This window comes from Peromyscus maniculatus, chromosome 16 (genome assembly GCF_049852395.1).
Source record: "Peromyscus maniculatus bairdii isolate BWxNUB_F1_BW_parent chromosome 16, HU_Pman_BW_mat_3.1, whole genome shotgun sequence".
NCBI classification, from domain to species: Eukaryota; Metazoa; Chordata; class Mammalia; order Rodentia; family Cricetidae; genus Peromyscus; species Peromyscus maniculatus.
This window is the reverse complement of record NC_134867.1, coordinates 31,023,415-31,036,203: the sequence shown is the minus strand read 5'-3', so window position 1 is coordinate 31,036,203 and position 12,789 is coordinate 31,023,415. Positions and strand designations below refer to the sequence as shown.

The 12,789-nt window shown below is 38.6% G+C and overlaps 1 protein-coding gene across 2 annotated transcripts in view; it reads right to left on the bottom strand.

The window, feature by feature from the left end:
- Rspo3 (R-spondin 3) overlaps window positions 1–12,789 on the bottom strand; it is a 97,575-nt gene that overhangs the window by 56,127 nt on the left and 28,659 nt on the right. For both annotated transcript variants that reach the window (XM_016009729.3, XM_016009730.3), the window contains exons 2-4: window positions 9,959–10,150; window positions 8,110–8,256; window positions 3,222–3,419 (exon numbers count right to left, since the gene is read on the bottom strand). In XM_016009729.3, the coding sequence (XP_015865215.2) occupies window positions 3,222–3,419; window positions 8,110–8,256; window positions 9,959–10,150 (537 nt within the window). The remainder of the gene's footprint in view (window positions 1–3,221; window positions 3,420–8,109; window positions 8,257–9,958; window positions 10,151–12,789) is intronic.

Here is a 12,789-nt window from a genome sequence, read left to right as displayed (position 1 = left end):
CTTTTAAAAGTACTTTATGAATAATTCAAAGCTGATTAGAAAAGAAGAACATGACAGATAAAGGAAGATAATCCCAAACTGTAAACAAATAGTACACTGGTTATAATTAGGAATTGGGACTACAAAAATACATCTTTAGCCTCATTTCCCATAGAGCACAAGAAAGATGGGAGTAAGCAAAATACATGTATAAAAGATTTTGTATATTTTCAAAACATAATCCATGGCCGGGCGGTGGTGGCGCACACCTTTAACCCCAGCACTCGGGAGGCAGAGCCAGGCGGATCTCTGTGAGTTCGAGGCCAGCCTGGGCTACCAAGTGAGTTCCAGGACAGGCGCAAAGCTACACAGAGAAACCCTGTCTCGAAAAACAAAAACAAAACAAACAAACAAACAAAAAAAAACCAAAAAAAAAATCCATTCTGTATCTAGAAATTATTTCCTTCTATTTAACTTTTTTGAATGCTTCTTGGAGAGCCATTTCTGGATCTTATTATTATTCCCTGGAGCTTCTGCCTTTGGTAATTAGAACACAGTTGGAAAAAAAAAATCCTGAAAACAAGTTCTGCACTTGTTCCAAATAAGAGTGATCTACCTCTGTCCATTGTTTCCCTCTCGGGCAGATTGCAGACGCCAGCTTCAAATCAAGACTTGAGGATGCACTTTATAAGAGAGACCTGGCCTTTTGCTTCACTGTCTTTCAGTGCCGCAGCTATACAATTAAAAAAACCCTTCCTATTTTTATGGCTCTCTAACTCCGAAATCAGAGCAATTAAGCAGTAGATAGCTATGCGAGAGGGTAGATCCTGTCCTTATCATTTTACAGTGCTTATCTCTTAACTGCCTGAAGGTTTCTTCTGTTTACTCTTCTAAGATAAGAAAACGATCAGCTCATCCAGAAACATTAGGTCACATATCTTCTAGTCAACTTAGCCTGCTGGAATCCTTCCTTTCAAAGTGTTTATGCTTACTATTTACATTTAAAAATGCTTCATGGTGTACCACTCATATTTCATAAATGTGTATCTAAGCCTAAGTGAGGACTTGGGTAAGATTCCCATGTCCTATATAGCTGATGGAGAATGTGTATACACAGATCACAGCTACTTGTTTTCTTGACTTCTTACTGCTGACAAGATATTAGATAAGTAGACATTAAAAGAAGTTAAGGAAAGTGTCATGGAGGTAATGAATTAAGAGTGTAGTTTTATTCCTTCCTTACATTTTCAACCCACCTTAAGAAATGAAACCAGCACACTGAAATACAAATGAAGAGTAAGAAAAAGGGAAATGAGACTAGAAATCCCATTATAGGGGATCCACAATCAAATTTGAAATATAATAAAACATCTATATTGGTCTAATTGTATAACATTTTCTGCTTTTAAGTGTAAAGAGTTTCTGTATCCTCAGAAGGATAGAACAAAGATTAAGATCAAAATTTTAAGTGAACTCAAGTTACAGGTTGCTGCTCAAACATCTTTATGGCATAACTTCTCTTTTAGTTGCTAGCTTTAATAAGTGACATTTATGACATCAATGTTTATGACAGGTGCAAAAAAAGGTATCTTAGAAGAACATATTCTCATATAAAAGAGGAAAGATAATATAGCTTAACTTTTATGGGGTAAGCTCTCCTTCATTTGTATTTTTAAAGGAAAATGTACAAAATACTGATTAATACCGTGGACTTTATAGAAGGAATATGCTTAAAGGCCACATGTAGCTCATTAAATTTCAAGACCATTTAGTAAACAGAAGTAGCCATGCGGCAATGGGTGCATACCAACAGAGTGCTCAAACAGCTGACTTCCAAAGCCAACTTTTAAATTCTAAGATGTTTTGAATTAATTGGTAACAAATGCTAAAAAGACCTTTTTCCCTAGCCAATTTTCATTCCTGAAACTAAATTTTAATCAAAACCTCTTACAAATTCACAAAAGTTTGATGTTCTCTTCAACATAACCCCTATCTTCAAAACTTTTAGTACTCTTAAGTATTGTGTTACAATGGTACTGGAAGTCTGCAAACATTCTCATGGTAGCAAACTAATTCTCCTGATACAATAGAAAGCATTTTGCAAGGCTCAGGTGATCCAAGTTCTTTTTCCTATAAACAATGTTCATCTTTGTAGTGTCCTCCTTGATGTCCCCAAGAAACTCCTTTACTATACGATACTGTGATAATCTGCCTAAACATCCTAGCTTCCCACTGGACTTAGAAACTCCTTTACTATATGATACTGTGATCATCTGCCTAAACATCTTAGCTTCCCATTGGACTTTGAGTTTAACTTCAGAGTACTCTTCGAGAGGATCCTGCTTAGCTGTGAATCTCTAGGGATTAGCATAATGTGTGGCCACAAAACTAAGAGTTTTTTAATAAAAGCATGTTGAATGAATAAGTGAGGAAATGACTGAAATAAGCTAAGGAAGTTCAGCTGCACAGGTATCCAGCTCCTGTCAATTAGCTAATTGAGAGGGTCATTTGCAGGCTCATCAGAAGATTACCTATAATTACTTAAAGATACACAACATATCTGTAGGCAGTGGTGCTGGGAGTGTGACTGAGAAATATGAGAAAATGATAATTTAAAAATCAGCAACTGCAGTTCTTCTAAGTGAAGTTTATTTCTACTCATGACCTACATGCAAGATAAATTTCTCCTTGGTACTTACAAGATTTTAACACATTCTGACACCGATCATACTGAGGTAACAGGTTCTGCAACCTTGTATGAAGTATATAAAAGCAACTCGGGACAAAATGCCCCCAGCTGTCTTGGTCCTTTGCTTCAAATATGAAACTTAGAATCATTGGCACCAATTTAATTTGTAAGCAATTGTGAAGGGAATGTGTGGGTAGGGGTGTCCCTTTGTTCTGGTCTTACATCAGGTGATATTCACCTGGTGTTTATGAAACTCTCCAAAAGTTCCTAGGCATTAATGAGACAGATAACAGGGACAAAAAAAAATCAAGCCCAAATGCATTTACAGTAGTCTCTTAAAATGAGGTTCATTTATCATACTCTAAAGTTCCAAGATCAGGTTCCATACTAAAAATCATATCATATCTATAATCTTAACTCAGAGCCATTATGTTCTTTTTCTACACATTTTAGAGCTATGGACACGAGGAATAGTGCCAAATATCCCATATAAAGCTATAAAGTGAAATACGGATCAAGCTGTGAGGGCTCAGAGAAGTTAGTGTGTCTGTACCTCGCTCTCCCTTTGAGCACTTCTTTCTTTGTACTATACACGTCCTTGTCTCGCTGGTTGGGGGACACAGGTTACCCTTGGCGGAAGGATGCTGTAGTATTTCTCGGACCCGTGTTTCAGTCCCTCTTTTGAAGCCACACGTTTTTCCTTTCTTCATGCAGGGACTCCAGGGACCCCACTCACTGGCTTCACAGTGCACTGAAACCAAGCAGACACAGTCTCAGCTGGCTCGCAGGCTCACAGGCACAGGCAGGATTGTTAATGAAACAAACAAGTAGACAACAGCAATGATAAAACAAACCAACCCATATATCCTCAATACATCTAAGTCTCTAGGAGAAATTCTGCATATCAACGTTGGACAAGATAATACAAATAAAGGGCAGAAGTAGGATGTTTCTAGTACACATGTTGTTGGGTCCATCCCTTCTTACATTGAATTGTCTTTCTGCAGTGGACCTGGCTCACCCAGACACTAACATAACTACTCACAATGGATTAATGTTCTGTCAGTTTCATAGCACTGCTATAATTATTTCGTGTGATACTTAATAAAGCTTGGGAGATAATGGGATTACCGACTAGAGAATTAAACTTTAGCAGATTTCAGAATTTATCTGAAAGCACAATAAAGCAGAGGATGCTGGACCCTACCCTAGAACTCCTGATGAAGTTTTTTTGTTCGCTTGGTTTGGTTTTCCAAGACAGGATTTCTCTCTGTAATAGTTCCGGCTGTCCTAGAACTTGCTGTATATACCAGGCTGGCCTTGAACTCACAGAGATCCACCAGCCTCTGCCTCCCTGGTGCTGGGATTAAAGGCGTGTGCCACCACTGCCAAGTTCTGATAAAGTGTTCAGGATGTAGCAGATGTGCCTTCTTCACAATGGAAGAGATGCTAGCTGCAGACAGGAATGCCGTTTGATGTGGGAACATCTGTGCTAGACAGAGAATGGCAAGCAGAAGAGGCCTATACTCAGTGCCTTTCCTATTTCCCATGCTAAATATACCTAAATATTATTTAGGATTCAGTGAATGGGCAGCAGCCTGTCTCACTTCTGAACTTCTAGCCAGTGATGGCTGATAACTTGCATCTGGACTGAATGTCCTTGCGTGGTTCTTAAAGGGCAGAATGTGCCCATTTGAGGTTCATGGAAGAATTGTTTCCTTTGTGTGAGTACAGTTTCTCTGCTTCTCATTAATAGTTTTCCCAGTAGTAGTAGATGTTTGCACTTATAATGAAAAGGAACACTCCAACGTGCCTTTTTCCTCCCTCCCTCCCTCCCTCCCTCCCTCCCTCCCTCCCTCCCTCCCTCCCTCCCTCCCTCCCTCCCTCCCTTCTTTCCTTCTTTCCTTCCACCCTTCTGAGTCTCTATATGCAGCCCAATCTAGTCTCAAACTTATGATCCCCATGCCTCTGCCTCCTGATTACCAATATTATAGGTGTGTGTTCCCCTGGCTGGATTAAAAATGCTGTTCCTGTTTTTATGACCATGAAACCTCCTAACTTACAACAACAGAAATGGCTTCCAATTGTAAACCTTTCAGATAGTACAAACTTGTCTTCATAAGAGTAACTTTTCCAGTAACCTCTTCCATTGTCTTCTGACTTAATGGGTTGTTATTTTGCAAGAATGCCATCTCCTATGACAACCTTAAAAACAATAACCTAAGTGTTCCAGAGATTTAAAATCAAATCTCTACATATAAGTAATTTTTTTAATTAAAAATTTATTTTAAATCTACAGATTTAAAATATCTTCATTTTTAATAGCTATTTTAGTCACTTTTAGGTACCTGAACACAGCAAAGAGCCTTGTAAAAGTAAATTAGTTTCTGTAAATTTCAATGAGCATTATTGTATCATCTTCAAAATAAACTTCACATTCCATTATACCTTTGTGATTCTGAGCAGAGAATGAAGCAGCTACAGTATTTAATAGTATAATCTTCTGCCAATTATGAACTTTATCCCCTAGCATCCTTGCTCTACATTAATAATAAGCAATGAGTAATACAGATTAGAAAGTCTCCAGGAAGGCAAAGAGAAGAAGAAAGTGAGTTTTAAGTTAACTTTGTATATGTGTTTAACACTAGAATTAAGAGGACAAATTAGAAAGACATTATTTAATATGGAAGCCAGAACATTTCAGGCCTTTCATGATAAGGATGAAAAGTCAAATACATGCTTTGGCTTTATGAACCTGGATTTAAAAAAATACAACATAGGTAACTACTGATCTAAAATCAGAAGATGAATGGTTATAAAGATGAAATTCTGATGTAAATCTTAGATAATTCCATTGGGGAAGAAAATATAACTAATGTGATTAGATAGTAAAAACGTTTAGATCAGCTTGGCATGAAGGGAAGAGATTTTTCCCCTTCAGAAATACTCTAGAAAAGCCAATCATTTAGCAAATAATATGTTTTTGTAAAAAATGGAAACTTTATACAAATGATAGGTGAAACATAAAAGGGTGATTTATGCTAAATTTAGCTGAAATGAACAATGTAGAGCTGAGACATAACATTGTGAAAAGATACTTAAGGATGACCTTAACATAGGAAGACACCCACCCATGGAATATTTCAGAAGAAGTAATGTAATGAGCCCCGAGGTCCTACAAAGGGTCCTACTGTGGTTGGTTGTCCCTGTGAGATGCACGGAAAATGCTGGCAAGACTGGGAGGAAGGTGGAACATGGCTGACTTGGGTTTGGCCACTCACTGCCCGTCCCACAGGAGACGCAGCTAGGGCATGAGCCCTGCCTCTCAGTGTTTAGAGTGGGCCACTCCCCCTCTCTGGCTGTTTGCTTCTCGAAGAGGAACAGCAAGGAAGACAGGGTGGCCGTGCAGAGAGAAAGCAAATATCTGGAGTCCAATGTGGAAAGAAGATGCCCTGCTGCAAAGGTGAAAGCCTACGCTTAATTTGACTTGGGAACCACGAGAAGTGGATACATTGTGATGCTGACGTTTCACGCCATTCTTATATGGGGCAATATTTTCTGTTTCAAACCCTTCCACTCAGTTTAACTTCTTTTTAAAAAGGAACAAAAGCTAAGCTACAGCTCTAAGCAGGGGAAAATAGTATCCAGTAAGCTGTGGAGAGCTCAAGCTAAGGGGCTAATCCAAACACTGAAACTTGTGATGTGTTTTGCAGCCCACATTTCAGCTCCATGGGTCCTAATCTTCCATACCCGTTACAGGGCCAACTTTGATAATCCTTTGGGTAGTGAAGCCCTCTATCATTTTCTCTGATAATCTGGGGCAAGTCTGTGCATGCTGTGTCTGGGGACCCAATGCCAAATGACAGGAGCCAGTCCTGAGCAGAAGTTGCTGATCTTAAATACAACTGTGTCTTAGGTCACTTATTCAGTAAGTGGCCACTTGGCTGCTGGTGCCTATTTTAAAATATATAATCATCTTCTAAAATTTATGGTAAGAAAGAAACCTGGTAACACTGGAGATATAAAACCAATTTTCTTTGAAAGCTAATCCCACAGTGCCACATGTTAAATACCCTCCCTGATAGGAAAACATTAGTGAATGCTTTAATTCATTAATTTAAATTTATTAATGAGTGTTAATGACTGAGTGCTGCACCTTCAACAACTAACAAAACTTAAATATCTGTCTTTTGTTCTGGGTAAAGAAATCCCACAAGCTTCCATTAATTCATCCTCAATATGTGTTCTTGACTATTTCACAAAGTATTTTCATTTTTTTCCCTAGTGCTTGGAACTTTCTACCTCTAATCATCAACTCTTAGGATGAATAGGCTAGAAGAACTCTTATGGACCTTTTACCCTTTCTTAAGTTGTTTTTTCTGTGTTTTTATTGACTAGAGAAAAGACCTAAACAAACAAACAAACAAACAAAAAAAGACACAGGCTGATTTGAGATTGCTGTTTTCCAGTGCTTCTGACATTAACTTTAAAATATCATATATTCGTTTTCTTCTGACACACAAAAAAAGAGTGTACAGAAATAAAAGTTGTCGTTGTCCTGAAGCAGTTAAGCCACCAACTTATAATTATTTCTCCAACACTTTAGATTCTAACAGAAGCGTACTGGGGCGAGCCTGGGGGCACTCCTGGAGACTATCTCATGCTGCATCAGGAGGCTCTGTGTACACATGCCAGCGTTGGGGCAGCATCAAAGGCTCCTGCAGCCACTGCCCAAGGGACTTTTGAGTTTTCCTTTGCTGTTTTCTCATTCAGTTTAGCATCTGCTCCACAAGTGTGCATCCAACTCATAGCTCTAGTAGCTGTGTATCACTTAAGAGAGAAAACATACTCTGGCGGTGATTTGTTATTTAGACAGGCAACTTGTGAGAGGGACCTCCCCTCCAGAAAACCAGGCCTGCAATTAATCAAATGTGGAACTGTCTCATTGTGTCATTTTGAGTGGGTCCAAATATTTTTCCTCTCCTCTCTCTCTCTCTTTTTGTTCTTAACACCTGTACAAGAAGGCCACTACAGCACTGATGACTATTTTCACAAAAAATCAACTTTGGTTATGGGTTGGTATTAAATTTAAGGATTTTGTAAAACTCTTGGTCAAAAGTGGAAGTTAGTTGAGTTCTTCCCCCTCTTCATTGTCTCTCTGAAATATAATAAATCTTTGATTATCAGAATAGTTTGAAACAATTACAAGTTGTCCTTAAGAAACAGCAGAGCACTCTTAAGTAACCCATGATACACGTTGGATATGGCCCCTTAAACATAGATTTAGGACGGCCTCTTTGTAAGCAAATTGAAGAGGGCACTAGAGATAGCCTCTCAGGTTCTTATGGAATCGGGCTTTGAGAAGAAATTTCTCAAATGAAGACTGCCATTGTCATCTGGGGTGTTTCTCATCCATTCTAAATGTTAGAGGCCTTCCTCACCAATACTGATGCATTCCATAGTATGGTTGTTGGCTTCTAACCCTTCTGGGCAGCTGTCGAGGCACTTTCCAAGGTGTAAGTAAAATCCACTCTTACACTTTGTGCAGAAATTTTTGTTGAAACAAGTATCACAGTCGGCTTTGCATTCTGAAAGAGAAACACAGAAAAGGAATTGTGACTCTGTTATCTTCTCCAAGCTATTGCTGGATCATCTTCCCACATACATGCAATTCTTGCATCCAAGTTGAGGTTCAATGTTATTTTACCAGACTGAATTGAGGACTCTCCCAAAGACATCGAGTCGATAAACATCCGTTGCTGCTTTCCAAACTGTGGTACAGAGTGTCTCAGGGAAAATACCTTGATAATATACACCGGACACCCTTATTTCCGGCATCTAAAATACAGATTACTCTAAAATCTGAAACATTTTGATCACTGACATCATGTTATAAAAATGTCATAGATTTTGGATGATCAGATTAGGAATATTCAGCCACTAAATTCTGTACAAGTATTCTCAAATCCCCAAACCTCCAAAACCAAATCTGGTTCCAGACAGTTCATATAAGAAGTATTCAACCTGTCCACCTGGCCAAATAGCTCTTTGCATTAAATGATAGTAATGTTTCCTTATAATTTGAATTAAATATACAGAGATAATATATTCATACTGTTCTCAAGGGATATTTGTCCATTCGACAAACATGTAACTGTCTACTATATGTCAAAAGTTATAGATACTGGTTCAGTTCATGGGGATAATGTCCAGCGTTCACAAAGCATGCCTTCTAGAAGGAGACACAGTGAGCACTATCATGAGTGGACTCTTACGTAGTGATTACCATACTCTATGATTATTATGAGTATTTTGCATTATTGTTACCTAAACCTTAGCATAAACCAACACATTAGTCACTATAATAACTTCCATTCACAACCCAGATAACAGAGGATCAAGTCTAGCGAAGAACTACAGATGCAGGCGACCAAAATCTGTTTCCAGAGTGGTAAGTGTTTGAGAAAATGGCAACCACAATAGCAACAGATAAATGTGGGAAAAGCAGACAGGTGACTGAGAAACGGGAGAGACCTGTCCTTCTGGATGAGAGGACCTTGGAGCATCCCACTGAGGTGACGCCTTTAGAATCTTGAATGAGGGAACAAATAGCTTCCAAAACGCCAAAGGAGCCAGTGAAGAACAAAAAGTGTAAAGGCAAATCTTGACCTGGGAAGCTCTTAGGAGGGCGGTAGTAAGGCTGGTACCACATGGAAGGGAGTTACAGGCTCGGGAGCCTGGGCATGGTGACCCGAGGAGTTCCCTGGTTTACACCTCTCAGGGTTACTTGGTTTCCATTGCTGGGACTGGACTTTTGGGGTCAAGAACACTGTGCTCATAGACTTTATTTCCAACTGACAAAAGAATGTTTTCGTTGCTATACTGGGACCTTATAGGAGCCAAAATAACTGACATAGTTCTTCTAGTTATTGAATACTTAGATTTTATAATGGTAATGGGAACTCAGATGGTTCTGATACCTATTGTAACTTTCAAGGGAGTGATAATCATGTTCTTGGCTTTAGGTTTTGTACACAAACAAACAACAAACCAAAAAACAAAAACAAAACTGAGTGGAGGTTTTTTTTTTTTTTTTTTTTTTTTTTTGTTTGTTTTTTAAGTTGGTAGTGGAAGTTTTCTGCCCTGAGGGCTAAGTCTCTGTATCTGTTACCCTAAATACTATGTAAATATTACTTGTTTTTTGACTCTTTTAGCTTTATTAGAAGCTCTTTTAATCACGAGAAATCCCCTGAGGAGGAGATAAAAATATAAAGTGATATGGGCACTTACTTGTACACTTATTTATATCTGGATATCGAGTTCCGTAATATCCACTTGGACATGAAGAGAGACACACTCCTATCTGCTTCATGCCAATTCTTTCCAGAACAAAAAATAGTCTGGGCTTACATGACAAACATCCATTGTAATCTGAACACGTCGCACAGCCTCCTTGGCAGCCTTGGCTGACGTTAGGATGCACTAGAGAGACAAAACAGGAAAACAGAAGGCGAGGTTAGACCGTGGATATAAAATTAAACGACATGTTGGTCTGTGATCATGTTATTTTAGTTAGCTTTTAATTTGATGATAGTGGGTGAATGAGATAAGGTGTTCCCTACCTTTTGTTTCAACCTGGATTTCTTTAACCGTATATATTATTTTTAATGTTTAATCTCATACATTTGTGAATTTGTAAATTCATAATATCTTTGATTGAAATTATTCATCAAAAAAGAAAACCTCAGTAAAATATATTTACTGATGCAGTATCAAGGAAAACAAGGGATTTGGGCATTTTGTGTTTTGTTTTTGTTTTTGTTCTTAATACAATGAAATAGGTAAAATTGATTTGATTTTGTGTGTGTCACAGATGAAAAGCATGCATCTCTGATTTCCTCAGCAAGTGTGATACCATGCACTTGAGTGAGGAGGCTGGGTAAGGACATTAGGTCTGGAACATCTATTTTCAACTCTGCCCTAAGAGCACAGTTTTCTTTTTGACCCGACTCGAACTGATTCAGAAACTACATTAGCATCTTGTCACTGCCCAGTGCATTTCTGAAATATTTCTCCTTACCATTCAAACTGATATAATGTAAAAACTTGGCATATAAATATTATTAGTACGTCTATATAGATCAAATGCCAGTGCTTATCATAATTTATGTGTACTATTTTGTCATTTGGGAGAGAAATCTTAGAGTTTTTGTGGCCCCATTTAAATCTACTCATTCAAGTAAAAGACATATTTGTGGAGGATGCTAGTCTAATAGAAGGATCACTGTCAACACGCTTTCCCAGATTTCTAACAGTCATACATGGTCACTGGCAAATCTGAACAAACATAAAGAAATATCAGAGTCATCATTTACTTGAGTTCCTCTCTCTCACCTTGATTATAGGCATTAATTATATGCCATCTGATAGGACTAAATAAGGAGCATGCTTCATGTCACCAGTGTTCATTCCAACAGTGTTCAATGTTCTCTTCTTTCCAAATGGATTCTCTGTACAAATACAATGCTAATTCTTTATAGGCCTTTCTAGATACCAGGAGGAAAACTGATCCTTTGAGAAGCAGAAGTTGATACACAGGTGTCTATAGGTATCTTAGCAAATTTCTGACTTCTTTTATTGATAGAGGAAGGTATAAACATCAATAGACATGGCCACTATTAATCTGTCTTTGCACTCATGTTGTGTTATTAAACTCTTTATTGAAGAAACACAGCTCTCCAGTCTTACAGTGCCACACCAGGAAGCAGAGCAGGAGGGGACCTGGGGTCTGGGCAATAAACTTCAAAGCTCCCCCGTTAATAATCTTTCTCCACCAGCTAGGCTCTGCCTAAAGGCTCCCCCTGTCCCCACCCCAGATATTATCACTTACTAGCTGGGCAACAAGTTTGCAAAACATGAGCCTGTGAGGAATATTTCAGATTTCAAATGTAGTAGTAAGGGAAGGTGTGAGCTCTGATAGAACTGTACATTATTAGTCCATCTTCACAGTGATATTTGGTTATTAAGTTCTTCATTGCAAAAACAAAGTCCTCTAGGCATAGTTAGAAATGGTACCCATAAAACTAAACAGCCTTCTCATTGGGGTATATGGGTTAGCTACACAGAGGTCATTCGGTTGACCAGCTTCCTCTGCCCTGCAGGAAACCATCCCTGAATCAGCCACAGGAACCACAAGCAGTTCATTCTCATTCCAAGATGTTTCATAAATAAACTGAGGAAATGTGTGGGGGAAGGGAGGTCTGCTTTTCCTGTACATGCTCTTCTGTCGGGTGGGGAGGTTCTATAAAGTGGACAAGGAGGTTTTGCCATTATGGGACCTGAGGGACTTGTATGGGAAACTCCTTTCCAAGTATCAGGGTCATTTTTCATGCCAGAGGCTCGGTCGGTACTGGGGACTTGGAGAAGATTGAGAACCTGTTCTTAAGCAGGGATACACCCTCAAAACAAAAGGTGCAGGAGAGCCCTAAGTGTTCAGAATCAATCAGAGCCGAGGGCAAAATCTAGAGGTATAAGTGCAACCTGGAAAGATTTTAACAAAACCTGTCTGTGGAAATATCATACTTGAAAAAAAAACCTGCTTCCTGGTTAGTTAGGCAGTCATTTCAGGTTCAAAGAATATGGATCCAATTGGTCTTCACCAATATGTCGATACCTCTGAAATGTGGCTTCTTAAGAAAAATGTGATTTTGAAATCTTATGTACCCTAAAGCCTTTATGAATTATGAAACAACTTTAAATAGATCACTTATTAATATTCATGTGATTTACACTTTCAGGGCCTCAAATACTAACATTCCTTAAGATGTTCCATTAAAGAATTGGGTTTGGATGTTCATAAACTTCTCAGAGACAGTTCTGAGTGGGTCTAATGATTGGTAACCATTTCCTGTGACATGGGAGCATATGCCAAGACTTGCTCAATTCCCTGCTACTCTAAAACTTTTCCCAGTGAAATGATGCAAGTCAACATCGTGATATAACAAATTTTTCTGTATTTTTCATTAGAAACAAAGTTTTGAAAATGTGAGGGGGCACACAGCTTGCGGTGGGGATTTGCTTCTTTGTAGTCAGAGAATATATGATATAGGTGGTGATGTTTG